This window comes from Boleophthalmus pectinirostris, unplaced genomic scaffold (genome assembly GCF_026225935.1).
Source record: "Boleophthalmus pectinirostris isolate CB_2022bp ecotype Guang Dong unplaced genomic scaffold, ASM2622593v1 HiC_scaffold_1, whole genome shotgun sequence".
Lineage (NCBI taxonomy): Eukaryota > Metazoa > Chordata > Actinopteri > Gobiiformes > Gobiidae > Boleophthalmus > Boleophthalmus pectinirostris.
In genome coordinates, this window is record NW_026570970.1 from 2,664,897 (window position 1) to 2,692,080 (window position 27,184).

The 27,184-nt window shown below is 43.4% G+C and overlaps 1 protein-coding gene across 3 annotated transcripts in view; it reads left to right on the forward strand.

The window, feature by feature from the left end:
• The first annotated feature begins 921 nt into the window (after positions 1–921).
• cwc22 (CWC22 spliceosome associated protein homolog) overlaps positions 922–27,184 on the forward strand; it is a 31,411-nt gene continuing 5,148 nt past the window's right edge. The window contains exons 1-18 of one of the 3 annotated variants that reach the window (XM_055148813.1): positions 922–1,026; positions 3,805–3,855; positions 5,388–5,578; positions 7,925–8,298; positions 10,197–10,418; positions 13,062–13,190; positions 14,979–15,147; positions 15,236–15,289; positions 16,066–16,201; positions 17,190–17,396; positions 20,214–20,276; positions 20,441–20,539; positions 21,540–21,621; positions 21,742–21,802; positions 22,088–22,165; positions 22,273–22,425; positions 25,041–25,168; positions 25,260–25,361. In XM_055148813.1, coding sequence (XP_055004788.1) covers positions 3,807–3,855; positions 5,388–5,578; positions 7,925–8,298; positions 10,197–10,418; positions 13,062–13,190; positions 14,979–15,147; positions 15,236–15,289; positions 16,066–16,201; positions 17,190–17,396; positions 20,214–20,276; positions 20,441–20,539; positions 21,540–21,621; positions 21,742–21,802; positions 22,088–22,165; positions 22,273–22,425; positions 25,041–25,168; positions 25,260–25,361 — 2,297 coding nt within the window. In that variant the 5' untranslated portion in view covers positions 922–1,026; positions 3,805–3,806. Of the gene's footprint in view, positions 1,027–3,804; positions 3,856–5,387; positions 5,579–7,924; positions 8,299–10,196; positions 10,419–10,793; positions 10,832–10,933; positions 10,976–13,061; positions 13,191–14,978; positions 15,148–15,235; positions 15,290–16,065; positions 16,202–17,189; positions 17,397–20,213; positions 20,277–20,440; positions 20,540–21,539; positions 21,622–21,741; positions 21,803–22,087; positions 22,166–22,272; positions 22,426–25,040; positions 25,169–25,259; positions 25,362–27,184 lie in introns of those variants that run through there. The other 2 variants (XM_055148820.1, XM_055148824.1) reach the window with 2 other exon arrangements.

Consider the following 27,184-nt stretch of genomic DNA (forward strand, 5'->3'; position numbering starts at 1 on the left):
CCCCGACAGGGCATAAGGACAAAATGAAAATGACATAAAAATAGTGAAATGATGTGTCCATGCAGCAAGACCATTTTACTTGACAAGTTTTCTTAAAATAAACGACTTCTAGACAAGAATTAATCCAGTTCAGAACTTGTAAAGTAGATAAGAGATTTAAAAACATGGGCTCTGTGGCAGCTCCTGGTGGCGGCGGACGACTCTTCTCATGGAACTTTCTCAACTGAGTCTTCAGCCTCTGGTTTTACTGTATCATATTATGTATTTTAGCATGTTAGTTTGCGTGTGTGAGTGTGTGTGTGTGTGTGAGTGTGTGTGTGTGTGAGTGTGTGAGTGTGTGCGTGTGTGTGTGTGTGTGTGTGTGCGTCTTCTTATGTCTTTTTTGAAGTTTAATTTATTCCATTAAATTAGAGCTTTGAAATCGCCCCTTTTATACTTGGATATTTTTATTTACTGTTGTGTTTTTTAATGCATTAATTTTCATGTGAACTGTTTTTATAAGGTGTCGTTTTTGTTTGTACCCGAAAATCTGTAATAAAAAAATAAATAAAATAAATATAAAAACTAAAATAAATAAATACATACATACATACATAAATACATACATACATACATACATACAGAAATACATAATACCTACATACATAAAAACATACAAACATACATACAAAAATACATACATACAAACATGCATACATACATACATACAAACAAACATACATACAAACATAATACATACATAAATACATACATACATACATACAAACATACATACAAAAATACATACATATGAACATATATACATACATACAAAAATACATACATAAATACATACATACATACATAAATACGTTAATAAATAAATAAATAAATAAACAAACCCTAAATCCACCTGAAGGGGGCAGCACGTGAATCTGCCGCAGGATCCGGAACCTTTAAGTCGACGTCTAACCCGGAAGTGACGCCGGCGGGACGGAAGCGCAACAAGCGCGGCCGAGATTTAACGCAAAAGTCCACGAAATAACGGTGAGGACGCGATTAAATGTGATATTCTAACATCCTCGAGTTCAGTACGCAGAGTTTTACAAAGAGCCAACGCGGAGCTGTGGTTATTTGGATCAGACGAGTGTATTTATCAATGAATTAGCTCGGGTTAGCATCGGAGCTAAGTGTGTGAAAAACAAACACATGGCGCTGGTCTTTTTTATTATTTATCTACGAACCGAACAGAAAACTCGGATTTTTACCCACATATATTTTATTTTTCAGGCGACTAAAGTGCAGCTTGTATTTGTTCCGTGGTGATTTTCTGCTGAGTTTAAGGATTATTTGAGTCAAATCTGGGTCAATTTAAGATCGGCACAATCACTTGGTTTTGTATTTTTATTTTAACACAATACAGTTAATGGCATAAATAAGACAAAACAAAGATGCAGGAATTTAATTACAAGAAATTATGTTATACAAAATTATTTAAAAAAAAATGTAAACAAATGAACTCAGAGGAGACGAGTGATCCCTTTTTAATTTATTATTATTATATTTTTATTTTTGTATTTTATTATTATTATTATTACTGTTATTATTATAATTATATTTTATTTTGTTATTGTTATTATTATTTATTTATTTTTTTTACTTTGGTTTAAATAATTCAGTTTATCACAGTTCCCTAGTTTTGCTTTTTTACATTTTTTTTTTATTTTAACACAAGGGGTCATCATACAGTTAATGCCATAAATGAGACAAAACAAAGATGCAGAAACTTAATTACAAGAAATTATGTTATACAAAATTATATATATAAAAAAATGTAAACAGATGAACTCAGAGGAGATGACTGATCAATTTTTTATTTATTATTTTTATTGTTATTATTATTATTATATTTTATTTTGTTATACATTTTTATTATATATATATATATATATATATATATATATATAAATTATTATTATTTTTTTTTTTTTACTTTGGTTTAAATAGTTCAGTTTATCACAGTTCCCTAGTTTAGCTTTTTTATGTAATTTTTTTTTTTATTTTAACACAAGGGGTCATCATAAAGTTAATGCCATAAATGAAACAAAACAAGATTAATTAATTAATTACAAGAAATTATGTTATACAAAATTATTTTTAAAAATGTAAACAAATGAACTCACGGAAGACGACTGATCAATTTTTTTAAATGATTATTATTTTCATTATTTTACTTTGGTCTAAATAATTCAGTTTATTGCAGGTATTGTAAGTATTTAATGGCCAAATTATATCATTTCTCAACGTTTTATTTACTGGCTGTATTTCCTGGTGAGGAGAAAATTCAGTTTGTTTGTTGACTGGACAAAAGTTTGGTTGAAGACGTTTCGCAGCTCCACTTAAAAGCCACGGGGCACTTATTTGAGGACAGCGAGGTACAGATTTTAGCCAGAGGAAAGAATTATTTGAGAGGGAAGTGAAATAAGTTATTTTTGTTAAGAAAGAGAATCCATATCTAAACAGAAACGGACTCAGACACCATCTATCTCCTATTTACAACTCCATCCTCAAACCTAAATCAAAACAAACAAGAGAACAACAGGTGTTGCCAGGTCAGGTCCAGAGGTGTAGAAGCTCCATTATGGACATGAACTGTTCTGCTAATTAGACCCAAAACCCTGTACAGTTCAACAGGCCGAACTAACAAACACAAACTGTAAACAAGTGTGTGTGTGTTAGTTTCAGAGGAGTTTCAGTGTAGTTAGCTCCTCCCTGCAGACAGATATAAGGAAGTGTCCACCAGAGTCTGACCAGAACTGAAGAAGCAGCTTGGATGAGCTCAGAAAAACGTCTTCAAACTAACTTTTGTCCAGTCGACAAACTGAATTTTCTCCTCACCAAGAAATACAGCAATATTTTACAGCCATTAAGACAGTAACTATAAAAGTTGAGAAATTATATAATTTGGCCATTAAATACTTACAATACCCTGCATTAAACTTAATTATTTAAACCAAAGTAAAAAAAATAAAATAAAATTGATCAGTTGTCTCCTCTGAGCATTACATTTTTTTATAATTTTGTATAACATAATTTCTTGTAATTAAGTTATCTTTGTTTTGTTTCATTTATGGCATTAAATGTATGATGACCCCTTGTGTTTAAAAAAAATAAAATAAAAAAGCAAAACCAGGAGACTGTGACGGGCTTAGTTTGAACCAGATCTGACTCAAATAAACGTCAGTCGACAAACTGAACTTTCTCCTCGTTGTGGTTTCTCCCTGGACGACCGAGGGATTCTTCACACATTGCTGTATTTTATTTTGGAAGTGATTCGGATTTGTTTTGTGAATATGAATTTTCCGAGAGTTGGCGCCAGTAGTGAAAGATCTTGAGTTGTGGAGGGACCGTGGAAGTAACAGAGAAAATCGCTCGGTGCTAGTTTAGTCTAGACTAGAGTGACCAGACGTCCGTATTGATCCGGGACAGTCCCAGTTTTGAGTCTTATTTCCCAGCAGATTTATACAAAAGCAGTGATTTGTCCCAGTTTTACACAAGAAATGTCCCAGGTGTCGTTATCTTGGACCAATCTGATCTAAACTAAGACTAAAACAGGACTATCACAATTCTTGACTAATCTGATCCCTGCCAACAGTAAAGAGCGGCATAAATTGTCAGAATGCACAATGTTACTCGCTCTTTTCACTGTTTTATTTATACCAAACATCCCACCCTGGATTTATCCCAGTTTTGCATTTTGAAAATCTGGTCACAGTCTTGAGTTTTTGTTGTTGTTGTTGTTGACGTTTGTGTTTTTGTCTCTAGTGATGGATTCTCCGGACAGCAGCCCCAGTCCGGCTCAGAGGGACCAAAGCGGTGAGTGCTGGTTCTGTTTCTCCTTCTTCACGTCGATGGCCTGAGTAAAATGTAAAATGTGAGGGTGGAATACTGTTTGAGAGCGTTTACATGTGCACGAGTAAACCGGTATGAGTCTTACCCCGGGTTCTGGCAGAGTTCTGGATTTGGTGTTTACCTGCGCTCAGAGAAACCAGGACACTCATGTCTCTGTGCACAAGATGAATCAGAACATCCTGAATATTTAGACTGGTTGCTATGGTAACTATGGCACAGATGGCACGGAGCTAAACATGTAGAAACTTTGCCAATTTAAGGCACTCTGACACAGCTACAGGAAAAGTCATTTTTTAACCACCTGATTTCAGTGGCTACAGACGGCGCACCGAGTATGAGAGGGTTTTGTGTAATCATGAATGTTCATTTTGTATTTGTAGCCAACTTAGTCATTTTAATAGTCGGCTTATACAGCTCATATACTGACAGCCTGTGTTGTCTTCATATTAGGCTTATATAAGACTTAATTTTTTGCGGCTCCAGGCAGGTATGGTTTTTGTTTTTTTGGGTCAATATGGCTCTTTGAACATTTTGGGTTGCCGACCCCTGATTTAGACTTTTTTTTTTTTAAAACCGTATCGAATCAAAAGCTCACTGTATCGACATATATATTGTATCGTGGCCTGTGTATCGAGGTAGGTGTTGTATCGGCAGCTTCTTAATGATGCCCAGTTTTGTTACGTAAAAAGTCCTCTTAGGAATATGAGTTTTTTTGGGCTAAGTAACTGCTCTCACTATTTTTATTACTTTAGTTTGCAGTTGCTCAGTACAGCTCCAGTTACAGTTTAGAGCAGGGGTGTCAAACTCATTTTGGTCCAGGGGCCGTATCCAACCGACTTTGATCCCAAAGTTCAAATATTTGTGCAGAGAAACACAAATCTATTACAGAAATCTTTCTTAATTGATGAACTCTTTCTTTTACAAAATATCATAATATTATGAGCAACCTGAAACTTTAAGAAAAATACAATTTCAACACGATGTTTTAACATGAATTTGTTTGCAAATAGGAATAAGTCAATTTTTCTTGTAAAATCCTGCACTCGGCTCCACTTTTCTCATGTTGGACATTTTTCTGATGAGGGTGTTACAGTCAACAGTCAAAACGATCGTCCTTTAAGAGCGTTTGGAAAGAGACAAGTCTTCATAAACACCACAGAAAATTAACAAGATTTTAATAGAAAATATCATTCAAATATTTTTGTAGAAAATCAGCCGAGGGCCAGATTAAAGGTCTTGGAGGGCCGGATCTGGCCCCCGGGCCGTATGTTTGACACCTGTGGTTTAGAGAAATCAGAATACTATGTCTACATGCCACAGTGTCCTGGATCCTTGAGGTTTATGGTTCATATTGGTGTAATTACTGAGCCTGTCCACATGAAACAAAAACAGACATTCAGTTTGACTAAAAACAACACCATTAGTCACACATCACTGAAAAGACGTGTCAGGTTTCTGTGGAGCTCTTGGCTGTAACGCTCCTGTCTTTTATTCAGATGAAGAGTCCAAACCGTCAGAGGGTCAAACGTCAGAGTCCCAGAGACCCGCCCCCTCGCCCTCTAGCTCCTCCTCCTCCTCCTCTGGCGCTGAAGACGACCAGGACGACAGCGACAGCAGCAGCAGCAGTGAGGACGACGAGCACCAGGGGGCGATGAGGAGGCTCCGGAGCAGCGTGGCCCACGTTACGGTCGGTGCACCACACACGTCTTTTATTACTCTCACTTAAACTGTCGCTGCACAACGGTTTTCACATGTGAAGTCTGGATTTGTGGATTTGGGCTCCTCCCCTGAGAGCGTGTGGGGCCGTGTGCAGCTGACTGGAAGATCACAGTCTAGGGTTGTTCCAATATGATACGAACTAGGGACGGACATTCCATGAAATTTTCTTAATCGATCGTCAGAAGAATTAACGATCGATTATCGATTAATCATTAACGTTTTTATATTAAAATGATCATCATTATTATTACTATCTGCACTAATCTGCATAAATAAATTCAACTTTACGACATATAAACATAACGACTCTAGAGCCACATCAGCTGTTTGACATTATAATGTGTTTAATTCAGTTTTGTTCAAATCTCACAGAAACAAAACTTAAAACCACATCACTAATTTACATAAACTAAGTGAAGATAAAACTCCAGCTCTTGTGTCGCTGATGTGGTTCAACTTGTGTTGGATTAAAAGACATGACTCAGGTGAATACAGGTCAGTGTGACCAGATTTGTGTTTGTCAAAACCAGGACAGCGTACGGGGGGAGGGGGGCGGGGCCTCGTCATCCACATTGAGCGACTCTCACCTGGAAAAACTTTTTCCCACTGGACACAGAAACATATGTGCTGCTTTATCCACTGTGCACATGGACTCACACTTGTCCCAACGCAACGGAAAGTGTGGAATTTCTTGTGCAAATCCTGGTTAAATCCACATTTGTGCTTCGGTTCGTTACAGACTGACCCACTGTTTGTGTCTCGCTCCTTCTGATGCAGAGACACATGTACACACCTGTTTGGTCACGATACACACAGCAACCTACACTCGGTTTGTCGATTAAAATGAACGTAATCGATGAAAATCTTAATGATCAATTATCGATTAATCGACTAATCATGCCCATCCCTAATACAAACCGATATCACACATTTTTCAGATATCTGTATCGACGAGTACTCAGACCCGTAGATGCAGCAGCTGCTCTTGATTTCTGCTTCTAATTCTGCCGCTAACACCCAGAGCAGGTTAAACACAGACTGTGGAGGCTCTGTGGACGCTTAAAACACACAAGAACACGCAAGAAACACACAGAAAAGACATTTGTGTTCCTCTGATACCTTATTTAGCCTTTTGGTGTGGACGCTCAACGAGTTTGTTTACTCTGCAGAATTAACCACAAGCTCCGAGCGTCTTTCACATGCCTCACTGTTGTTTTTATCCATTCTGTGGTAGAAAATGGCAAATTAGAAAAGTGCTTAAATCAGCACTACTTGTACTACTTGCACTAAATGTAAATGGCCAAGACCATTATACATTTAACTACTGTATTTTTCAGACTATAAGTGGCTCTGGAGTATAAGTCGCAGAGGCTGGTATAATTGTAGATGTGACACTTTTTTACTTTTAAAATACCTTGACAAGATTTTGGTGTGAATTAGTTCCATCATACTCCCAAGAATTCAAGTATAAACATGTTTCTTCATATTGTCTGTGCTGAAATGAATCATGGGAAATGTAGTTCCCGATGTTTATAAGCTATTGGTTCTATAAAACTATGAATTTAAGCAAAGGAACTTGTGATTCGATATTAGTTTGAGACTTTGACGATACGATATCACGATATTTCGATTATTGTTACATTCCTAGTTTCAATTTGAATTATTGGGGTCTTTCTGAATCCCGACAGGATGGTTTTAGTGTCACTGAAGTCCAGACTTTGTCCATCCATCCAGTGACTTCAGGAAAGTTTCATGGTGCATCCTCCCGGTGTCACAAGTTTCTCTCTCACTCCAAACTTTCTTTCCGCTGCTCGATTATCGTTTTCAGCTGCAGATTTCACGACTCGCAGTTTGTAATCTGCAGAATCTGATTTTGTTTTTTGGGGGCGTTTGTGTTCAGTCTTCTCTGTCTTTGTCTTTATAAGTTTAAATGTTAAATTGTTCAGTGGTGCAGAAGTAACGGTGCCATCGACTGACATGATACAGACAGGACAGAGGCTCTTTCTGCAGGAGACATGCGCAGTAGAGCCAAGTGACAGTGGTACAGGAGGAACAGGAGCAGCAGATACTCACACACAAGACTAGAACCTCTCCACACTTCACCAAAAACATTTTAATATAGAAGTCACACCGGAGAATAAGTCACAGGAAACACACAAACCAGGAACAAAAGTGATAATTATAGTCCAAGTAGTAGTAGTAGTAGTAGTAGTCGTCTGCACTTCAACAGTGATCAGCTGGAAATGAAACTTGTGGTACAAATGTGTTCAAAACTCAGCAAGTTTTTAAAATCGGCTTTGGTTTTCTGTTTCAGAGACCCGTGCCCACACCCCAAGATCCGGACGAACAGGATTCTACAGAGAAAGACCGCTCCAAATCCAGATCAGGGTCCAGAGAGCCAGACCCAGACCGGGACCAAACCAGAGACTCAGACCCAGACCAAGACCAGTCCAAGTCTGAAGAGCCGGACCAAATCCCAGACAGAGAAGAGCACACAGACAGGGACAGATCCAGATCCAGAGACCGGTCTAGGTCCAGGTCCAGAGACGCAGACAGGAGGAGAGACCGGAGGGACAGGTCCAGAGACAGGGACAGAGACAGGGACAGGGGAAGGGGCAGACGGGAACGTTCCAGATCCAGAGAGAGGAACAGAGATCGGGAGCGTTTTGACCGAGGACGCGGTGGACGGTAACTCACATTCTTCTGACCATCACAAACAAAATCGTCCCTCTTTGAATTCATTTGTTCATACTAAATGTTGACCTAGTTTTTTTGTTGTTGTTTTACCACTTTTTCTTTATTTAGTTTTTCAACTTTTGTGTAAAAACAAACAAAGAAATACAACCAATCCAAAGCTTGGGACACTGTTCCACTGCATTAAGGATGTAGAGGGGTGGATCAACCTCACAGTACGATATTTTCACGATATACATCTCACACGATATTTAATGTAGTATTTTGTGGAGGAAACAAAACTGTGAATATGCGACTTTTTCATCTTAAAATTTCTTGGCAAAACTTAATCCAAAAAACTAAGACTTAAAAGTATTAGAACTGTTACTTCTTCTTGTCGTCTGCACTAGGGATGGGCATGATTAGTCGATTAATCGATAATTGATCATTAAGAATTTCATCGATTACATTCATTTTAATTGACAAACCGAATGTAGGCTGCTGTGCGTAGCGTAGGGAGACCAAACGCCCGTGTCCGGGGACAAACAGGGTCCGTACATGTGTCTCTCTACACTCAGAAGGAGCAAGACACAAACAGTCGGTCAGTCTGAAACACGCCGAAGCACAAATGTGTATTTAACGATGATAAGATAAGATAATCGTTTATTGTCTCCCATGGGAGAAATTTGTCTTGGGACAGGGGGGTAACATGATTTATCAAAAAACAGGACAACACAACACAAAGCAGCACATAAACAAACACCATAAAACAAAGTAAATATGAGGCCAAGTCTGACCACGAGTGATGCACCAACAGGACCTTAAATTATTCTTAACAGGCAAACCCTTTGCATTCTTCTGTTCTGTTAATTATTGCACATTCCCTAAGCCTATGTGCAGTTTTAATTATAATTATTGCACATTCCTTAAGCCTATGTGTAGTTTTAATTGCACATAATTGCAACACGCTTTCCGTTCCAGTCGAGACAAGTGTGAGTCCATGTGCACAGTGTACAAAGCAGCACATATGTTTCTGTGTCCAGTGGGAAAAAGTTCAGCAGGACACAGAAAAACATGAAAAAGTTTTTCCAGGTGAGAGTCGCTCAATGTGGATGACGAGGCCCCGCCCCCCTCCCCCCGTACGCTGTCCTGGTTTTGACAAACACAAATCTGGTCACACTGACCTGTATTCACCTGAGTCATGTCTTTTAATCCAACACAAGTTGAACCACATCAGCGACACAAGAGCTGGAGTTTTATCTTCACTTAGTTTATGTAAATTAGTGATGTGGTTTTAAGTTTAGTTTCTGTGAGATTTGAACAAAACTGAATTAAACACATTATAATGTCAAACAGCTGATGTGGATCTAGAGTCGTTATGTTTATATGTCGTAAAGTTGAATTTATTTATGCAGATTAGTGCAGATAGTAATAATAATGATGATCATTTTAATATAAAAAACGTTAATGATTAATCGATAATCGATCGTTAATTCTCCTGACGATCGATTAAGAAAATTTAATCAAATGCCCGTCCCTAGTCAAAGTGGAGCAAAGGATCATGGTCTATGTAGTTCTCTCTGTCTTTTTTTTAAACCTTTGCTGCACCGTGACTCTTCATTTAAACAAACAGACTTGTAATTCAATATATTCAATTCATGATCTTATTGTGAGAACTTTAATAATACGATATCAAGATATTTTCGTTATTATTACAGTTTCTACTTTAGTTTCTTCTTATGGAGCTGTGGAGGAGGGGGGTGTCACGCATGAGCCACATTTGAAAAAGGACAAACAGTCGCTGTGTTTTTCTTTCCAGGGAAAATCCTCTGTAAAACTTTTAAACTGCAAACAGGAACATGTTATTTCCAGTGTTTGATGTCTTCTCCAACCCCTTTTGTTTCGTCGCTCAGAGATCGCCGTGGCGACCGCTACGACAGACGAGGAGCCAATCGGGAGCCAGAGTCGGACGAGAGGAGGCGGGGCCGCTCGTCCTCTCCCGCAGCAGCAGAACAGGAGCCTCCAGCGAAGAAGAAGAAAGAAGAACTGGACCCAATCCTCACCCGCACCGGGGGAGCCTACATCCCCCCCGCCAAACTGCGACTCATGCAGCAGCAGATCACCGACAAGAGCAGGTACACGACACACACGACACACACGACACACACGACACACACAACACACACAACAAACTAACACACAACAGATAACACACCCCTGCCAAACTGCGACTCATGCAGCAGCAGATCACTGACAAGAGCAGGTACACGACACACACACACACGACACACAACACACACAACAAATAAACACACAACAGATAACAACACACACCCCTGCCAAACTGCGACTCATGCAGCAGCAGATCACCGACAAGAGCAGGTACACGACACACACGACACACACGACACACACGACACACACACACGACACACACAACACACACGACACACACGACACAACACACACAAATAAACACACAACAGATAACAACACACACCCCTGCCAAACTGCGACTCATGCAGCAGCAGATCACCGACAAGAGCAGGTACACGACACACACGACACACACACACAACACACACAACACACAATACACACAACAAACACAACAAACTAACACACAACAGATAACAACACACACCCCTGCCAAACTGCGACTCATGCAGCAGCAGATCACTGACAAGAGCAGGTACACGACACACACACACACACAACAACACAACACACATACACGACACACACGACACACACAACAATATACACAACACACACACACAACAAATAAACACACAACAGATAACAACACACACATCCTGCCAAACTCCTGCTCATGGTTTAGTCCTGGTTTAGTCTGGTTTTAGTCCTGGTTTTAGTCTGGTTTTAGTCTGGTTTAGTCCTGGTTTTAGTCCTGGTTTAGTCCTGGTTTTAGTCCTGGTTTTAGTCCTGGTTTTAGTCCTGGTTTTAGTTTGGTTTAGTCCTTGTTTAGTCCTGGTTTTAGTCCTGGTTTAGTCCTGGTTTCTGGTTTAGTCTTGTTTAGTCCTGGTTTAGTCCTGGTTTAGTCCTGGTTTAGTCCTGGTTTAGTCTTGGTTTAGTCCTTGGTTTTAGTCCTGGTTTAGTCCTGGTTTAGTCCTGGTTTAGTCTTGGTTTAGTCCTGGTTTAGTCCTGGTTTAGTCCTGGTTTTAGTCCTGGTTTAGTCCTGGTTTAGTCCTGGTTTTAGTCCTGGTTTTAGTCCTGGTTTTAGTCCTGGTTTTAGTCCTGGTTTAGTCCTGGTTTAGTCCTGGTTTAGTCCTGGTTTAGTCTTGGTTTTAGTCTTGGTTTTAGTCCTGGTTTAGTCTTGGTTTAGTCCTGGTTTAGTCCTGGTTTAGTCCTGGTTTAGTTGGTTTAGTCCTGGTTTAGTCCTGGTTTAGTCTTGGTTGGTTTAGTCCTGGTTTAGTCCTGGTTTAGTCTTGGTTTAGTCCTGGTTTAGTTAGTCCTGGTTTAGTCCTGGTTTTAGTCCTGGTTTAGTCCTGGTTTAGTCTGGTTTAGTCCTGGTTTAGTCCTGGTTTTAGTCCTGGTTTAGTCTGGTTCAGTCCTGGTTTAGTCTGGTTTAGTCTGGTTTTTAGTCCTGGTTTAGTCCTGGTTTTAGTCCTGTTTTAGTCCTTTTAGTCCTGGTTTTAGTCCTGGTTTTAGTCCTGGTTTTAGTCCTGGTTTAGTCTTGGTTTAGTCCTGGTTTAGTCCTGGTTTAGTCCTGGTTTAGTCCTGGTTTTAGTCCTGGTTCAGTCCTGGTTTAGTCCTGGTTTAGTCTTGGTTTAGTCCTGGTTTAGTCCTGGTTTGTTTAGTCTGGTTTAGTCTTGGTTTAGTCCTGGTTTAGTCCTGGTTTAGTCCTGGTTTAGTCCTGGTTTTAGTCCTGTTTAGTGGTTTAGTCCTGGTTTTTAGTCCTGGTTTAGTCTTGGTTTAGTCCTGGTTTAGACCTGGTTTAGTCCTGGTGGTTTAGTCCTGGTTTAGTCCTGGTTTAGTCCTGGTTTAGTCCTGGTTTAGTCCTGGTTTAGTCCTGGTTTAGTCCTGGTTTTAGTCCTGGTTTAGTCCTGGTTTAGTCCTGGTTTAGTCCTGGTTTAGTCCTGGTTTAGTCCTGGTTTAGTCCTGGTTTAGTCCTGGTTTAGTCCTGGTTTAGTCCTGGTTTAGTCCTGGTTTAGTCCTGGTTTAGTCCTGGTTTAGTCCTGGTTTTAGTCCTGGTTTAGTCCTGGTTTAGTCTTGGTTTAGTCCTTGGTTTAGTCCTGGTTTAGTCCTGGTTTAGTCCTGGTTTAGTCCTGGTTTAGTCCTGGTTTAGTCTTGGTTTAGTCCTGGTTTAGTCCTGGTTTTAGTCCTGGTTTTAGTCCTGGTTTAGTCCCTGGTTAGTCCTGGTTTAGTCCTGGTTTTAGTCCTGGTTTAGTCCTGGTTTTTAGTCCTGGTTTAGTCTGTTTAGTGGTTTAGTCCTGGTTTAGTCTGGTTTAGTCCTGGTTTAGTCCTGGTTTAGTCCTGGTTTAGTCCTGTTTTAGTCCTGGTTTAGTCTTGGTTTAGTCCTGGTTTAGTCCTGGTTTAGTCCTGGTTTAGTCCTGGTTTAGTTGGTTTAGTCCTGGTTTAGTCTTGGTTTAGTCCTGGTTTTAGTCCTGGTTTTAGTCCTGTTTTAGTCCTGGTTTAGTCCTGGTTTAGTCCTGGTTTAGTCCTGGTTTAGTCCTGGTTTAGTCCTGGTTTAGTCCTGGTTTAGTCCTGTTTTAGTCCTGGTTTAGATAAACGTCTCTGTTTCCTCTCGTGTTCAGTCTGGCGTATCAGAGGATGAGCTGGGAGGCCCTGAAGAAATCCATCAACGGTCTCATCAACAAAGTGAACGTGTCCAACATCGTGAACATCATCCAGGAGCTTCTGCAGGAGAACATCGTGAGGGGCAGGTGAGTCACAGAACGTTTAACGCCGGACGCCACGCTCCAAACGGGAAGTGAGCGTGGGCGCGATTCAGGCTCCATCGGCTCTGGCTCCGATTGGCTTTACAGCGGAAAAAAACAAAACACAAAACGGCGTCCGTCCGTTTTGACTCTCAGATCTGGACCTGTTTTGGTTTCTTCTCTGATCTCCTCCTCTTCCTCAGGGATCTTCTGGCTCACCCTCTCTCTCTTTCTCTCTCTCGTTCCCTCCTCTCCCTCCTCAAGGGTCTTCCGGCTCGCTCTCTACCCCTTTTCTTTTCCTCCTTCCTCTCTCCTTCGCTCTCTCTCTTCCTCTCTCCCTCCTCTCTTTCCTCTCTTTTTCCCTCTTTCCTTCCTCTCCTCTCTCTCTCTCCTCCTCTCTCCTCCTTTTTCCTCTCTCCCTCCTCTCTTTCCTCTCTTTTTCCTCTCTCCCTCCTCTCTTTCCTCTCTCTTTTTCCTCTCTCCTCTTCTCTCCTCCTCTCTTTCTCCTCTTTTCTCTCTCTCCTTTCTCTCTCTCTCTCTTTCTCCTCTCTTTCCTCTCTCCTCCTCCTCCTCTCTCCCTCCTCTCTTTCTCTCTCTTTTTCCTCTTTTTCCTCTCTCCTTCCTCTTTCCCTCCTCTCTCCCTCTCTCTTTCCTCTTTTTCCTCTCTCCCTCCTCTCTTTCCTCTCTTTTTCCTCTCTCCCTCCTCTCTCCGTTCTCTCTCCTCTCTCTCCTCTCTCTCCCTTCTCTCTCCCTCTCTTTTTTTCCCTCTCTCTCCCTTCTCTCTTTCCTCTTTTTCCTCTCTCCCTCCTCTCTTTCCTCTCTTTTTTCTCTCTCCCTCCTCTCTCCGTTCTCTTTTTCCTCTCTCCCTCCTCTCTCCGTTCTCCTTCTCCTTCCTCTCTCCCTCCTGTCTCCTTCCTCTCTCTTTCCTCTCTTTTTCCTCTCTCCTTCTCCTCTCTTTCCTCTCTCCCTCCTCCTCTTTCTCTCTTCCTCTCTCCCTCCTCTCTCCTTCCTCTCTCCCTCCTCCCTCCTTCCTCTCTCCCTTTGTTCTCCTTTCTCTCTCCCTCTCTCCCTCCTTCCTCTCTCCCTTTGTTCTCCTTTCTCTCTCCCTCTCTCCTTCTCCCTCCTGTCTCCTTCCTCTCTTTCCTCTCTTCTTCCTCTCGCCCTCTTTTCTCCTTCGTGTCGCCTTCGTCTCTCCCTCCTCTTCTCTCCTTCCTCTCTGATTCCTTTCTTCTTCCTCTCCCTTCACTCTCTCCTCCTCTCTTCCTTCCTCTCCCCTTCCTCTCTCTCTCCCCTTCCTCTCTTCCTCCTCTGTCCTTCCCTCCTCTCTCTCTACTCTCTCCTCGCTCTCCCTCCTTTCGCCTTCCTCTCTCCCTGTGCTCTCCTTCCTCGTGCCTTCGCTCTCGCTCCTCTCTTCCTCCTCCCTTCCTTCCTCTCTTCCTCCTCTCTCTCTCTCTCTCCTCTCCCTCTCTTCCTCCTCTTCTCAGATTTGTCAGACCTCCTCTTCCTCCTCTTCGTCCTCAGGGGTCTCCTCGTTCTCTCTCTTCCTCCTCTCTCTTCGGGGATCTTGTATCTTCTTCTTGTATCTTCTCACACCTCCTTCTCTTCCTCCTCAGTGGTCTCCTCGCTCTCTCTCTCTTCCTCTCTTCTTCGGGGATCTTGTATCTTCTTCTTGTATCTTCTCACACCTCCTTCTCTTCCTCCTCAGTGGTCTCCTCGCTCTCTCTCTTCCTCCTCTCTCTTCTGGTGATCTTGTATCTCCTCTCACCTCCTCCTCTTCCCCCTCTTCGTCCTCAGGGGTCTCCTCGCTCGCTCGGTGCTGCAGGCCCAGGCGGCGTCTCCCATCTTCACGCACGTTTACGCCGCCGTCGTCGCCATCATCAACTCCAAGTTCCCTCAGATCGGAGAACTCATCCTCAAACGCCTCATCCTCAACTTCAGGAAGAGCTACAGACGAAACCTCAAAGTACAGCTCCAAAAAAAAACATCCACGTTCATACGATCACGGTTTGATTTCCACAAATTAACCATGTTTGTGTTCTTTGTTCTTCCAGCAACAGTGCCTCACAGCCTCCAAGTTTGTGGCTCATCTCATCAACCAGAACGTGGTGAGTCTCTTTACGGCAGCTCAGACTCGTTTAAGGTTTAAGTGTCATTTGTTCATTTGTTTTTCTAAATAAAACCAAAAGAAAGAAAATGAAAAAACAACAAAACCGTTTCCCAAGAACGTTTCCCATTTTTTGACGTAAACTTAGATGCCTGAATGAACCGGGACTGAACCTGGACTAAAACTGGACTAAAACTGGACTGAACCGGGACTGAACCGGGACTGAAACTGGACTGGAAAACTGGGACTGGACTGGAAACCGGACTGAACTGAACCGGGACTAAACTGGACTGAAACTGGACTAAAACAGGTCCAAACCAACACTAAACCGGGACTGAAAACTGGGACTGGAACAGGACTGAAAACTACCGGGACTGAACCGGGACTGAAACTGGGACTGAACTGGACTGAAGGACTGAACCAGGACTAAAATGAAGGACTGAAACCGGGACTGAACCAGGACTAAAATAGGACTGAACCGGGACTGAAACTGGACTGAACCAGGACTAAAATAGGACTGAACCGGGACTGAACCAGGACTAAACCAGGTCTCTCATGGTCTGTATCCTCACCCACTCTCCTTCTTCTCCCGCCCTTTCTCCCTCACCTTCTCTCTTCCACTCTCTCCTGTCTCTCTCTCTCCTCCTTTCTCTCCTCCTGTCTCTCTCTCTCTCTCTCTCTCTCTCTCTCTCTCTCTCTCTCTCTCTCTCTCTCTCTCTCTCTCTCTCTCTCTCTCTCTCTCTTCTCTCTTCTCTCTTCTCTCTGTCCGTCTGTCAGGCTCATGAGGTGTTGTGTCTGGAGATGTTGACTCTTCTTCTGGAGCGTCCCACAGACGACAGTGTGGAAGTCGCCATCGCCTTCCTCAAAGAGTGCGGCCTGAAGCTCACCGAGGTGTCTCCACGAGGCATCAACGGTACAGACGCCGACGCCAAACCGACACCGACCTGCCAGGACCCTGACCTGCACCAATACCGACACTGACCTGCCCCGACGCCGACGCTGACCTGCCCCGACGCCGACCTGCCAGGACCCTGACCCCCCGACGCCGACGCTGACCTGCCCCGACCTGACCTGCCCCGACGCCGACACTGACCTGCCCCGACCCGACACTGACCTGCCCCGACGCCGACACTGACCTGCCCGACGCCGACACTGACCTGCCCCAACACCGACGCCGGCACTGACCTGCCCCGACGCCGGCACTGACCTGCCCCGACGCCGACACTGACCTGCCGACGCCGACACTGACCTGCCCGACGCCGCACTGACCTGCCCCGACGCCGGCACTGACCTGCCCCGACGCCGGCACTGACCTGCCCCGACACTGACCTGCCCCGACGCCGACACTGACCTGCCCGACGCCGACACTGACCTGCCCGACGCCGACGCCAACACTGACCTACACCGACACCGGCACTGACCTGCCCCGACGCCGACACTGACCTGCCGACGCCGACGCCAACACTGACCTGCCCCGACGCCGACCCTGACTGCCGATGCCGACCTGACCTGCCCCGACGCCGACCCTGACCTGCCCCGACGCCGACCTGACCTGCTCCCGACGCCGACACTGACCTGCCCGACGCGCCGACACTGACCTGCCCCGACGCCGACACTGACCTGCCCCGACGCCGACACTGACCTGCCCCGACGCCGACACTGACCTGCCCCGACGCCGACACTGACCTGACCTCCGACGCCGACTGACCTGCCCCGACGCGACACTGACTGCTCTCCCGACGCCGACACTGACCTGCCCCGACGCCGACACTGACCTGCCCCGACACCACTCTGCCCCAACCTGCCCCCGACGCCGACCTGCACCGACACTGACCTGCCCCAACCTGCCTGTTCGATCTCCCAGGCTGAAATGACATGTCTCTCTCTCTCTCGTGCTGCAGCCATCTTCGAGCGTCTGAGGAACGTCCTTCACGAGTCGGCCATAGACAAGCGCGTGCAGTACATGATCGAGGTCATGTTCGCCATCAGGAAGGACGGTTTTAAAGACCACCCGGTGATCCCCGAGGGGCTGGACCTGGTGGACGAGGAGGACCAGTTCACCCACATGATGCCACTGGAGGACGACTACAACACCGAGGACGTGCTCAGTAAGAACTCACCCTGCACAAACGCTCAAGGGCCCGTCCCAGAGCGCTCCCTCCTCTCTTCTCTTCACCCTACCAACAACAAACGCCAACACAACAAACACCAACGCCCCAAACGCCGTCGCACCAAACGCCAACGCCACCAAACACCAACACCTCAAACGCCAATGCCCCAAACGCCGTCGCACCAAACACCAGCATAACAAACGCCGTCGCACCAAACGCCAACGCCCCAAACGCCAACATAACGGCATTGCTCCAAACGCCGTCGCACCAAACACCAACATACAAACGCCGTCGCACCAAACGCCAACGCCCAAACGCCAACATAACGCATTGCTCCAAACGCTGTCGCACCAAACGCCAACATAACAAACGCCATCGCTCCAAACGCCGTCGCCCCAAACGCCAACATAACAAACGCCATCGCTCCAAACGCCGTCGCACCAAACGCCAAACATAACAAACGCCGTCGCACCAAATGCTGTCGCACCAAACGCCAACATAACAAACGCCGTCGCACCAAACACCGTCGCACCAAACACCAGCATAACAAACGCCGTCGCACCAAATGCTGTCGCACCAAACGCCAACGCCCCAAACGCCGTCGCACCAAAACGCCGTCGCACCAAACACCAGCATAACAAACGCCGTCGCACCAAACACCAACATAACAAACACCAACACCTCAAACACCAACGCCCCAAACGCCAACATAACGGCATTGCTCCAAACGCCGTCGCACCAAACGCCAACATAACAAACGCCATCGCTCCAAACGCCGTCGCCCCAAACGCCAACATAACAAACGCCATCGCTCCAAACGCCGTCGCACCAAACGCCAACATAACAAACGCCGTCGCACCAAATGCTGTCGCACCAAACGCCAACATAACAAACGCCGTCGCACCAAACACCGTCGCACCAAACACCAGCATAACAAACGCCGTCGCACCAAATGCCTGTCGCACCAAACGCCAACGCCCCAAACGCCGTCGCACCAAACGCCGTCGCACCAAACACCAGCATAACAAACGCCGTCGCACCAAACACCAACATAACAAACACCAACACCTCAAACACCAACGCCCCAAACGCCGTCGCACCAAACGCCAACGCCCCAAACGCCGTCGCACCAAACACCAACGCCCCAAACGCCGTCGCACCAAACGCCAACATAACAAACGCCGTCGCACCAAACACCAACGCCCCAAACGCCGTCGCACCAAACACCAACGCCCCAAACGCCGTCGCACCAAACGCCAACATAACAAACGCCGTCGCACCAAACACCAACGCCCCAAACGCCAAACATAACGGCATTGCTCCAAACGCCGTCGCACCAAACGCCAACATAACAAACGCCATCGCTCCAAACGCCGTCGCCCCAAACGCCAACATAACAAACGCCATCGCTCCAAACGCCGTCGCACCAAACGCCAACATAACAAACGCCGTCGCACCAAATGCTGTCGCCAAACGCCAACATAACAAACGCCGTCGCACCAAACACCAACATAACAAACGCCAACATAACAAACGCCAATGCTCCACAAATGCCAACGCACCAAACACCAACGCCCCAAACGCCGTCGCACCAAACGCCAACATAACAAACGCCGTCGCACCAAACGCCAACATAACAAACGCCGTCGCACCAAACACCAACATAACAAACGCCGTCGCACCAAACGCCAACATAACAAACGCCAACGCTCCAAACGCCAACACAAATGCCAACGCACAAAACACCAACGCAGTCCCACGTTATTTATTTAGGTTTATTTTGAAATGTAAATGTTATAATTTAGACATTTGTGCAGTCAGATAAGCATTTATAAATTAAAGAGAAAATGGAAGGACTTTTTTTTTTTAATGATTTTAACGCTGTCACATACTCACATAGCACAAATACTTAAACAGTCCAGAAGGTGGCGGTATAATGCCCCATTAACAGGATCAGCCTCCTTTAAACATAGGAACAAGTTGGAACGAGTGAAATGCGGCGAAGGGACCTCACTGTGGGCGGAGTGTGATGGCCCAGAGACACGGAGGAGGAGCTAGTTTGGTGTCTACTTTTAAAATAGTGCACCTTTTTTTCTTTTTTTTTTTCTTTTTAAAAAACAAAAAAAAACAAAAGTCTGTCACCGGACAAAATGTTAAAGTGAAGACGTTTCATCCAAAAGGTTTCTTCACTTCTGAGTTATGTTTATGTGCTTATGACAGTTTAAACTTATTTTACTAAAACATACTTAAATTAAACAGAGGTTTTCGGTTTTAGAGCTCACTGCTGATTAGAGATGTAACAGTAACCGAAATATCGTGATATCGTATCGTCAACGTTCTCACAATAATATCGTGGATCATCACAATACAAATGAAGAGTTATGATGCAGCAATAGATTAAAAAAACACAGAGGGAACTACACAGACCATGATCCTTTGCTCCATTTCAGTGCAGACAACAAGAAGAAATAACAGTTCAAACACTTTTAAGTCTTAGTTCTTTGGATTAAGTTTTGTCGAGGCATTTTAAGAAGAAAAAGTCACATATTCACAGTTTTGTTTAGCCTCCACAAATTATCACAATAAATGGATATTGGTACATCCCTAATCGTGAGCTTTTCCACGATATTGCAATAAATATTGTACCGTGAAGTTCATACCGTGACAATATCGTATCGTGAGACTTTAATATCGTTACATCTCTACTGCTGATATAAAACTGTAAATACTGAGCTCAGGTTTTCTCCACCAAACCCACTCAGAATTAGAAACACTTTTCACTTTTGTATTCAAATTTACTCTTTGTGTTTTCAGATGTGTTCAAGTTGGACCCGGACTTCCTGGAGAATGAAGAGAAGTACAAGACGCTGAAGAGAGGTGAGGCTCTGCTCCGGTCTGACCCTGGACACTTTTGTCCTGAGGATTGTTACTCACTGATGTAATCGTGTGACCAGTCCTTTAGTTAAACCTTCAGTTTTTCTCTAAATGTGTTTGATAACGTTCATGGACAGTTTAATAAAAGACTCTTATGTTGTGTTCAGATATCCTGGACGAGGGCAGCAGTGACTCTGGCGATGATGCAGACGGCAGCGATGAAGACGACGAGGAAGAGGAGAACGAGGAGGGGGAGGACGCAGAAGGTGGGCACAGCTCTGAGAAATATAAACATTGTGGAGTTGGTTTTATTTCTTTTCTATTGTTTCTGGGCAATAACCACCACTGAAAAACACACGTTGTGCCCCTTTTGATTGAGGAGGTTTTTAACTCACGTAAAAAAATAAGCACTCATGGAGACCCAGGAACTGCATTTATCCATTTATTTTAAAGAACAAAAAAATAAATAAAAAATTCTCCGTGGTTGACTTTCTTTTACAATATAGTGTGGTCACAAAATAGTATCTTCTCCTCTCTGCTGGCACTGCCTTCCCCGCCCTGCTGCTACACGTGGCAAGATAAACCCGATTGCAGGAGGAAGGGATGGGGGGGGCTTAATATTATATAAATTCATCAAATTAATAATTTCTTAAATAAATATAATGGGTCTGGGTATCATTAAGAAGTTGCCGATACGATACATATCTCGATACAGTGAGCTTTTGATTCGATACAATATATTTCAAATCCAATCAATATGGTTTAATAAAAAATAAAGGCTAAATCGTGGCTGTGACACTAAAAGTCTTTGTTAAACCACTTCTTGTGCAAAGTTAATCTGAAACACAAATATTTTAATCATCAAAACAGTGAAAATGTCAAATGTGTCGCATATACGAGTTTCCTTTCTCTAAGCAAGCAACAAAACTGTGGCACTGTACAAAATTATTTAGTGAAATATAGAAAAAAAATACTCTTTGCTATATATCGATACAGCAGCCCACGATATCGATACTGTATCATCATATTAAACGATACGATATGTCGATATTTCAGTATTTTTGCACAGCCCTAAAAGATAAACTGGCTCCAACACTGCAATAATATAAAACTACACTGACCCTCTGGTGCCAGCAGGGGGCGCGCTCACTCTGCAGGTCTCCTCTGTGAAACCACATCTGTGTGTTCAGTCTATCCAACATTTTCAGCTGTAAAACAACTGTTTTTAGTTTAAATTTTTATTAAATCCATGTGCTATTGTCTCAGGAGAGAAGGTGACCATTTTTGACCAGACTGAGGTGAACCTGGTGGCCTTCAGGAGGACCATCTACCTGGCCATCCAGTCCAGGTACTGCCCCCTCTCTGTCTGTCTCTGTCTGTCTGTGTGTGTGTGTGTCTGTGTTTGTATCTGTGTGTGTGCTCCTGCTCTGGACTGCCCTCATGTGATGTGATGTTCTGTCTCCTCCAGTCTGGACTTTGAGGAGTGCGCCCATAAACTCATCAAGATGGACTTTCCTGAGAGTCAGACGGTAACAGTAGCTCTTTGTTTATTTGTCAAACTATTCTCACAACAAAGTGTCTGAAAGGAGACCACAGAGATGCTGCTATTAATAGTATTTATAATCTCTGACACCCGAGGATCGTCATATTATATTTTGTACATTTTAAATTACAATATTTGTGTGAAAGAAACAATCTTCTGTGTACTGCAGGAGAGGAAAGACTGAACCAGGCACAAATCATACTATAAAAGTGTATAAATGAGAAGAGAAACATTTATACGAGGGTGAAAAGTATTGTTTTGTTCTGAGCAGAAGGAGCTGTGTAACATGGTGCTGGACTGTTGCGCTCAGCAGAGGACCTACGAGAAGTTCTTCGGGCTGTTGGCCGGGGTAAGGACCAGAGATCTCTCATTTAGAGCAGCGTGGAGCCGAGCTTAACCGGGCTGTACGTGTGTGTGTGTGTCTGTGTGTCTGTGTGTCTGTGTGTGTGTGTGCAGAGGTTCTGTCTCCTGAAGAAGGACTACATGGAGAGCTTTGAGGCCATCTTTGCAGAACAATACGAAACCATCCACCGCCTGGAGACCAACAAACTGAGGAACGTGGCGCGGCTCTTCGCCCACCTGCTCTACACCGACTCTGTGCCCTGGAGCGTACGTGCACTCTCACACACACACTCACACGCACACTCGTACTCGTTTATGGCAACAAGGTTTAACACGTGAAAATCTATTCAAATGTCTGAACACAAAGACAGAACTGCGTGGGTTAAACCTAGAAACAAAATGGGACGGTGTAACGCCTCACTCGTCCAGGGGGGCTCCAGTGTGGAAAAGGTCCTTCCTCCGAAACCTCTTTTACATTATTCCCTGTGCGTATGAAAGGTTCGGTGGTCTCTGGTCAGTATTTGCAATTTACGTAACAGGAAGGCGTTTAACAAAATAAAGGTGCTGTCATTTATTGATTTAGTCTAAAAACAAACCCTCATCATCTGCCGAGTCCAACCAGGGAATGTTCGACGTTTAAAAAGAGAGAAAACAGGAAACATTTTAGTAAAATCTCTATAATATAATGATTTATTTTATATATTTTAAATGCTGTTCTTACTCCGAGAGTAGACAGAGTGGATCATAATTATGGAAGTATAGATGTGTGAGAAGTTTTGAATTACAATATTTCATGAAGAATGAAATAACCTGAATAAAAATAGCTGAAATTAAATAATTAATAAATAAATAATAGCTGAATTAAAGATGCTGACTTTTCAGCATCTTTAATTCTGCCTCTATGAGCACAGCGCCCCCTGGTGTTGGCAAGTTCCCATAGTAACAGTAAACAGTAAAGTAACTGAATAATCTGTGTATCATTTGTTCATTTGTTTTTCAATATAAAACCAAAAATTAGAAAATGAAAAATCAACTGTTTTCTTCATTATTTGTCTCCAAAACCAAAATGAAAAAACAGATAATGATTCGTTTTTTTCAGTTTTCGATTTTGTGTTTAAATGAAAAATGGAAAAAACGGATAACGGATGTTTCCCGTTTATGTGACTTCCGTGACTGCGATGCTGGACTTTTGCGCCACACACAGACTGAACCAGGACTGATCCAGGTCCGAGAGCAGACTGGGACCAAACCGGGACCAGAGTGAGATTGAGACCGGGACTGAGACCGAGACTAGAGCGGACTGGTCCCGGTCTGGTCCCGGTCTGCTCCTGGACCTGGATCAGTCCTGGTTCAGTCCGTATGCAGTGCAAAAGTCCAGCGTCGCAGTCACGGACGTCACGTAAACGGTCGTTATCTGTTTTTTCCATTCTTCATTTAAACACAAAATCGAAAATCTGAAAAAACCTAATCATTATCTGTTTTTTCATTTTGGTTTTGGAGACAAATAATGAAGAAAACTGTTGCTTTTTCATTTTCTTATTTTTGGTTTTATACTGAAAAACGAATGAAGGAATGATACACGGATTCTGAATGTTTTCCATCTCAACTTGATTTTATTTTTTTTTTATCTGAATTTCTCAACTTGAATTTTGTCAGTCTGAATTAAAGATGCTGAAAAGTCCTTTGAAATCACACCCACCTATCACATGTTCCAATTATTTCCATTTGAAGTATTTTTTTATTCAAGTTTTTTCATTCATCGTGAAATATTCTAATTCAAAACTTCTGGCATATCTACAGTTCCATACATAATGTGGATCAGAATATAGATCAGGAGGTTTTAAAGGTTGTATGGAGGATTTTTTTTTGTTTCAAATTGTCAATGATAGATTATAGAGATGCAGTCGCCTTGTAATTATGATGACCAAAAAAAAGAGAATAAAAATTCATCAACTCTGGACGTGGTGGGGCTAAACATTTGCCTCGTTATCTGTGAGCTGACAGGCTGTCAATCAATCTCCCTACGTTTCTAGCGTAACTGACTTGCCTGCGCCGCCGTTACGTGGTTTACGTACGACTGTCACACAGTCCACAGACGCTGTTTACTCCACCAACACAACAGTTCTTAGCGGCTTTTTTGACCTATATCTTCCTCGCAGTTCGCACAAAGTTTGTTGCAATGGCGACAAGAATCCAGGAGCAGTTCGCCCCAAAACAAAGTCCGTTTTTGAGGTCGCTGAAAGAAGAAGACAAGGGGAAAAGCAGCGAAGCCAAACTAAGGTGATTCTTGAAGATTCATTCCAGCGATGGCGCAACTGAAGCAGACGAAGGGTCTAAAGACTGACGCACTGGTCCACAAATTACTCCTGGACAGGAAACTTCTGCTTATTATGAAAACGTACTTTATTTCCAAGAGCGAGACAAACGTTTTTCAGGACACGAAAGCGATATCCTATGTCTGAAAACGTCATTTTCAAGGCAAAGAAAGAGTCCGCTTGCTGCTGCGTGTTGTAGTTAGTTCATTCGCACGGAATCTCCGCGCAACCTTCTCTGCTCCCCTTTCCTGCTCCTGTCCCCGCTGCCCGATCCGCTCTTCCCCCTGCTCCTCACTTCTCGTCCGCGACCGAAATGTCCGCACACCCGCTCCCCCCGCTCCTCACTTCTCCGCCTTGCCTAACCAACACTGTAGTTAGTTGTTTACAAACCTGTTTCTGGAGTAACGAGGAGGCGAGAGGAGGTGTTTCTCCGTAGGAGCTGTAGGGGAGGGGGGGTGGTTTCACGTATGCGCAACATTTGAAAAAGGACAAACAGTCGCTGGATTTCTCGTTCCTTGGAAAATCCTCTATACAACCTTTAAGTTAAGCTGTTTTTTTTCTGCTCAGGTTCTGGAGTGCATTAAGATGAGTGAGGAGACCACCACGTCCTCCAGCAGGATCTTTGTGAAGATTCTGTTCCAGGAGCTGTGTGCGTTCATGGGGCTGCCCAAACTTAACCTGAGGCTCAAAGACCCGTAAGAACCTCAAAGTCTCTTCTCTTGTTTTATTTTATACTCAGAGAGGACGGTGGTCACTATAACCTCGCCTCTGTGCTGTGATCTTCAGGACCCTCCAGCCGTTCTTCGAGGGGCTGTTTCCACGAGACAATCCCAGAAACACGCGCTTCGCCATCAACTTCTTCACCTCCATCGGGCTCGGAGGACTCACGTGAGTAGCAGTAGTATTAGTTCCCGCGGACGAGCTTTAACTCTTTTCCCCCCTGGACGCTCACTAGGAACAACCCATACATGTGTTACTAGTTCTACCCATAGAGCATAATTGCATAAAAGAAAACAGACTTCCACGAGTGATTATAAATTAATTTTACACTCATGAACTTAATTGTAACACAGACATATTTGTATCTCTGGAAACCTTAGACTCTGAACTCTTCATTTCTGGATGTTTAAATGTGATTCAACTCATTTATAGGTTTATAACAGCTCACTGAAAATGAGAGTTTACCTGGTCAGGTGCAAACTCGAAAACAAAAAACTACATTCAGCATTTGATATAGACATGTTCTGAGTACTATATTCATTAAAAAATCATAAAAATATATTTTGTCAAAGTATTTAAACAGATTTCATATCACCAGATACAGTACAGCCAAGTGTGCACCTGTTTTTACCTGTTGTTCACCTGTGTGGACCTAATTCATTTTTTCCATTTAGCTTATTCAACTTATTTAATTTATTCAACTCATTTAGCTTATTCAACTAATTCAGCTTATTATAATATAATAATATAATATAATAATAAAACTCTTCCCCGTCAGTGTGTGTCCAGTATTTGTCATCTTGGCTATTTTCTCGTGTGCAGAGCTCCTCATAAGCGTTTGTTTCTGTAGCAATTCTGTTATACGTCGCATCTTGGAAAAAAAGACTGAAATATTTTAAAGGACTGGCCTGGGCAACATCCAGATTTCAGGGCAATTTTGGTTCATAATCGAGTATAAAGCTCAGATAGTTTGTTTGGACATCGCAGGACTCCACACAGACGCATCAGCGACATTCTCACCTTCATAAGATTCACTCTCTGTAAGTCCGTCGCTGTCCCTGTTTTCCACTTTATAATCAACTTCATCATCACTTTGAAATCAATAAAAGCCACTTTCTCTAAACTTATCCATAAAATACATCTGCTCCTCATTAATTCTAAAACTGTGCGCCACAGTGCTGCGATCTTTCCATCGCTCGTGTTTCGTGTTGTTGAAGCTACAATCGTCACTACTTCGATTAACTTCGGAAAAAATCGGCGAAAACATATCCTTGAATCCTATTGGTCAGTCTAGTGTGAGTTGTAGTGGCTCCCACCTATCGCAGTCTCTGTTTAAATGTGAAAAACCGAGCCGTTTCTAAAGGTCGTCAAATCTCGTCTTTAGTGATACAGCGGAGGAGTCAAAAGTCGTCATTAAGGAAACGGGGGGTCGTCAAATGTCGTCTTCATGGGGGAAAGAGTTAAAACCTGAGAAGACTGATTTTTTTTCAAGCCGTCTAAACCGCTCCCCTAAACTCTGGAATCAACGGCCTCCTTTCCTACACTCTCTAGATCGTGTAGGTGATTTGAAAAAGCAACTAAAAGCGTTTCTCTTTGAACGAGCGTTCCCTCAGGTTCCCCCTCAGGTTTAGAGCTGCTGCGACTTTATTATGAATGTATCTTACGCTGCTTTTTATCTTTTATTTCTGAACCTCTTTGTGACCGCTGTCTGTGAAAAACACTATATAAACTTTGTGTAGTAGTTGTAGTAGTTGTAATTGTAGTAATAGCTGTTGTTGTTGTAGGAGTAGGAATATTAGTAGTAGTTAGTAGTAGTAGTAAGTAGTAGTACTAGTAGTAGTAGGAATAGTAGGAGTAGTAGTAGGAGGAATAGTAGTAGGAAGAGTAGTATTAAGTAGTAGTAGGAATAGTAGTAGTAGTAGGAATTGTAGTAGTAGTAGGAATCGTAGTAGTAGTAGTAGGAGGAAGAGAAGGAGTAGTAGTAGGAATAG